The 5,300-nt window shown below is 40.0% G+C and overlaps 1 protein-coding gene across 1 annotated transcript; it reads right to left on the bottom strand.

Annotated features, from left to right (window-relative positions):
* Positions 1 to 230: 230 nt before the first annotated feature.
* LOC311492445 (nuclear factor 7, brain-like) lies at positions 231 to 1,643 on the bottom strand (the record flags this gene model as incomplete). Its single annotated transcript, XM_084550727.1, has 1 exon — positions 231 to 1,643. The coding sequence occupies one exon, from the start codon at positions 1,641 to 1,643 to the stop codon at positions 231 to 233; it is 1,413 nt and encodes a 470-aa protein (XP_084406853.1).
* Between the last annotated feature and the right edge of the window lie 3,657 nt (positions 1,644 to 5,300).

The following is a 5,300-nucleotide window of genomic DNA, read 5'->3' on the forward strand; positions in this document are numbered from 1 at the left end:
TGAATTCAAACGGGACTGTTAATGTTTTAATTGAGAACAAATGTTGAGGTCCACATTTTTAATTTTCTACATTTGAATTAATTCATTTAAAATTACAACCTACCTTCAAGCAGAATGAAAAAGTCTTTCAGTGGAAACTATCACTGTTGTGTGATGATGACTTTACAGAGAAATGAACCTGGAATGATTGTCACAGAAAATCAAACATCTCTGAACATCACAGAGAAATCTCACTTTCTGATTTTGATATCTGAGGTTTTGGCAGAACCAGCTTTACCAATATAAAGATATGGGAAGAGTTTCTCAGTGAAAGTGTCTCTGTGAGTGCAGATGTGAGTCATGTCTTCAGAGTTGTAGAAGGACACCTCCCCCATGTCATAGTCCAGCTGGACTCTGATCCTCTGGAGACTCTTCTCCACTGTCACAGTTTTACCAGCACCATTAGCGTATTTTCCATCACCATGCCATAAACACCAGATTCCATATTTTGGTGAAGGAAATCTCCCTCCCTTCGTGTCAACTGACTCTTTAGCTAAACCAACATTCCAGACAGGATGATCTCCCACCTCCACCTCCCAGCTGTGTTTACCTGAGCTGAAGCCCTCAGAGCCCAGAACAATGTTATAGTTAATGAATCTCTCTGGATTGTCAGGAAGCAGCTGCTTTGTGTCTCCATTCCTCACACTGGTCAGATCATCAGACAGATAGAGACAGGGGCTTGCAGTGTTTGGGTCCAGAATGACAGGACTGAAGTGGACCTTCTCCTCCATCTTCTCCCAGACTCTGAAGGACAGGTTGCCCAGGTGTTTGGCCACATCTATCAGTGCTCCTGAGACCAGCTGTGGATCTGACAGTGAGCACTGGGCTCTGGCTCTGGTCTGAGTGTCCTTATAACTGCTGAGGAATGGCACCTGGTGTTTCTGCAGCTCTTCTTCAACAGCAGAGATACTGTCTGACAGAGAGGAGATCTGCTCCTGAATCCTCTTCATCTCTCTGCTGACAGTCTTCCCCTTCTGCTCCTCTTCCTCCCTCAGAGCTGCCAGTCTGGACTCCTCTTCCTCTTTCAGGAACTGGTGGAGCTTGTTGAACTCTGCTCTGATCTGCCTCTCTGTGGACAGCAGCTGCTTCTTGGAGTGTTCAATCACCTCATTGTATGTTTCCTCCACTTGTTTGTATTTGTTCCTCTTGTCCTGCAGAGACTTTAAGTCAGATTTCAGCTTCTCCTTCAGGTCACTGACTGCTTGTTCTATAGGAACCACTTTGTGATTGTGGTGGAGAGAAAACTCACAGACAGGACACACAGCTCTCTGCTCATCCTCACAGAACAATTTAGGTTCTTCTTTGTGTTTACTACAAACCACCATTAATGACTTCTCTTTGCCCTTTTCTGTCTCAGATGATCCAGATTTCTGTCTTCCAGCAAAGGAGTCAGCCAGTTCCTTCAGTGTAAAGTTCACCAAAAGAATATCTTTTGAGGATTTTCTTTTACAAATAGGACAGTTTTTGTTTTTAGCTTGTTCCCAGAATTTCTGCAGGCAGCTTGAACAGAAGTTGTGGTTGCAGCTCAGAGACACAGGATCTCTGAAAGTCTCTGAACACACATGGCAGCTCAGATAACTTTCAAAAAGAGCTCTCTCAGCCATTTGTGACTGAAGTAGTTTCAATAGCAGGTCTCACCAATATACAGTCTCTTCACTTTTCCTCTTAAAATCCTCCAAATACGTGTTTTCCAGCAGAGATCGTACACCCTGTAATGGCGTCTGAGCTCGATCTCAATATACTTTCAGTTTCTTTTACTGAAGTCATGAGAGTTACTTCCTGTCAGCAAAGCTGCAGTGTAATATTGTCTCCAGCAGATGATGCCATTGTGTCTTCCACAGGTGAATGATCTCATTTCCTGTTTCCTTGTTAAGTCGTGTGTCGCTCACATCTTAACATCTGAATCTTTTCTGATTCTCTTCTACAAAACATTCAGGTCCTTCAGCTCATAAAAATACTAAACATTATAAAGGTGAGGTTTGTGCTTTAGTCCTCCAGGGAGGAGTTCATATTTCCTGTTGCCTCAGAGCTCACAGTAAACCACTTTGACCAGTGGCGGCTCATTAATAGGGGGTGCTAGGGTGCTGCCCTCATCAAACTTACAGGGAAAAAAAAGTATGGATTCATTCATTCATTCATTTATTCATTCATTCATTCATCTTCTGTAACTGCTTATTCCCGTTAAGGGTCTCGGGGTCTGCTGGAGTCTATCCCAGCTGAGTATAGACACAATAAACATAAATTACCTAATTAAAAATAATGTTGACATCTGTTCACTCATACAGTGAGCCTGGCTAATGGTTTTTCTGCATCTCCATTCCACATTGGTTTTATTTATTTGCTTTTTGTGTAAAAGTTTCAGAGGCGAGGGACGCTGGCCAAATGAGTGTTTATGTATGTTCTTCAGCTTCTGGCTTGCTTGTGTTTTTTACAACCTGGACCTTATTTCTAGCATAAAATACAATCATTTACTCACCAATATAACTTTGGTGTCTTCTACAGAATTCACCCTCACCATTTTAAAATCGCTGCATTGGCTTCCCGTGTGCTTCAGGATTGATTTCAAGGGTCTTCCACCGCAGAGACTGTTGATGTTTTTAAAAAGAGGCTCCAGACCCACCTTTTCAATCAGACTTTTAATTGATTTCATTTATTCCTTTTAATCAGACTTTTTATCATATTTAATCTCTATTCTATACTATTTTAATTATATGCTTTAACTACATGTTTTAATTCTATGAGCTGAAATGCATTTTATCTACATTGTTCATTTTTATCCTATTTTACAGTTTTAGTCCCTCAGTTTTAGCTCCAGTGTCTCCTCATGGGGGCCTACCACACTGGGAGCTGCTTTGCTCTTCTGACGGGGGTGCTGTCCTGTGGGCGGCTCTGACCCGGGTGTCTGGAGGGCTCTGCACCTTGGTTTTGGGGCCTCCTGTCTGCCCGGGTCGGGGATGTCTCTATGGCGGTGCTCCCTGTAGTCGTGGACTGGAGGCCGTCTCAGTGTGGTCGGTCCCCAAAGGTGGCTTTCTCCTTGCTCCAGGTCTCGGTGCCCGGCCATGTCTCTGTCTAGTGTGTACAGTGTGTGTATGTGTCTCTGTGTTTTTACGGGGCTGGGAGGGTTGTCTTTTTGTCCTTGCTGTTTCTAGCGTCTGTGAAGCACTTTGTATTGCTTCTAAGTATGAAAAGTGCCATATAAATAAGATTTGATTTGATTTGATTTGGAGTTGTACAGTGGGAGTGATTGGGGCTCGAAACGCAGCCTCTAAATAACACATTATCTGCCGCGAAACTCGTGCATTTCACCAATATTTTGTTATGATACACTAGTGCTATTCCCTGTTGAGTCAGGAGTTACCTGTTATCATCATCCAGGGTCTGTAGATTGACCTACTAACCTCTGACCTATATAATCATCTCTGAGCGCCGCGCGCATCTGCGACAGTCGGTTCGTTTACCTGTAATTTATATGAATAGTAATTAATCTATAGACCCTGGATGATGATAACAGGTAACTCTGTTAACCACAAGCTGTGAGTGCATGAACGTTAACTTTAAAAAGTCAAATAATACAAGTTGAGATTGTACTGCAAGATATTTACTGATATGTTCAGCAACATATTTACAAGTTGCCAAAAACGACAATTTTCAACATTTCCTCCTCGTGTTAAGAGAGTTAGAGTTAAATAATCATATTGACTGTTAAACATTCATAGTTTCATAGAAATTCCATTTCTAGGAGTCAGTGTTGTTGGTAGAAACTGACAGTGGAATAAACTGACACTAAATAACTCCCATGTGACCTGAATACATAAACAACAAGTGAATTGAACCAAATGTGACCAGTGACAGCTCTTTAACACAGAATGCATCTACAATAGAACAGGAAAGAGGAATGAAAACAAATATTACAGCAAAAGTGAAAAGTTTATTTCAAAATAGAACTTTATTGTCCAAAATCAAATCAGATCAGTGAATCTATTTCTATATGTTTCATATTTACAGAATCACAGTGATTCTCGTCTCTGTAACAGTCTATGAACTAGAAAGTAAATGAACCACAATTATCACCATGATGTTTTCACACACAGTTACATTAACACACATAGAATTAAATTAAATTAAACTGTGGAAATGTTTTGCATGTGAAAATTAACAGTGAATTTTAAAATCTTTTTCGTTCGTCGCCCTCTTGTGGTCACATTGGGAACAACACTTCTATGTTTTTGTCATGAAGATGAAACCCTAACCCTTACTCATGTACTGAACATTAACGAGATGCATTTGTTTATTTAAACCACTTTCATTTTTTTTCTGAATGTGACAATAAATAAGACTCAAGTGCTGAGAATCTTTTAACATCGTCTTATTCCAGGTTTGCAGGTAGATTGTAATATTTTTCACTGCTCTCTCTGAGATGAGCTCAAAGATGTGGGCTCTACAGAATCTTGCAGGAACTCACAACCAAACAGTGCAGGGAACAATTAAATAAACCAAGATAACAGAACAAAAACATGATGCTCACATTGATCATGGACTTTCTCACGTTCACGTAAAGGTAAATATGAAATGAGTAAAGTCCAGGTTATGAGATGCTTCAGGTTACCGGCTGTTAGAGATATCAGCTTACTACCAAGTACATATGTACTGTAGTCACTGCATTTTCTGATGAGACAAAGGTGATATTTAAAATATTTCTTCTAGATTAGATAGTAGAAAACACCCTGATAGTAATGATATCATGTACAGAGATGACACTGAACTCATTCAGCAACCCCTTGACTAGAACTGGACCAAGAGTTGATAGAAATACCACAAAGCAACAGAATACTACTGATTCCCACTACAGGAATCAATGTACACAAAATAAACCATTTATTGTTTTATTTAATCTGTACATCATCAAATTCTATCACTGTGCACATTATAGAATCCATAAAAGTGTAGTTATTGTATTGAGTGTTGTAAAGCTCTCTGTTAGTGGAAAACAATGTCAGTTTGTTTTCTGTAGTACCACCATATACCCACTAGATGGAAGCAAAGGACCATGTATAAACTGAGGCTCAGGGACGTGAGAAAAAGGATTGTGTGAACTGTTATTTCAACTGTCCCTCATATTTACAATCCTCTTCTTTTTAACCAACATATGCAAATTAGTAACAAACAAATACAGTTTGAACAAAACACACTTGGACAGTTGTATTTGTAGTTTTAAAGCCTAGTCTTTTAGAGACATTAGCACAAAAACACCACACACTCTG

The sequence above is a fragment of the Chelon labrosus genome (genome assembly GCF_963514085.1).
Source record: "Chelon labrosus genome assembly, chromosome: 9".
NCBI classification, from domain to species: Eukaryota; Metazoa; Chordata; class Actinopteri; order Mugiliformes; family Mugilidae; genus Chelon; species Chelon labrosus.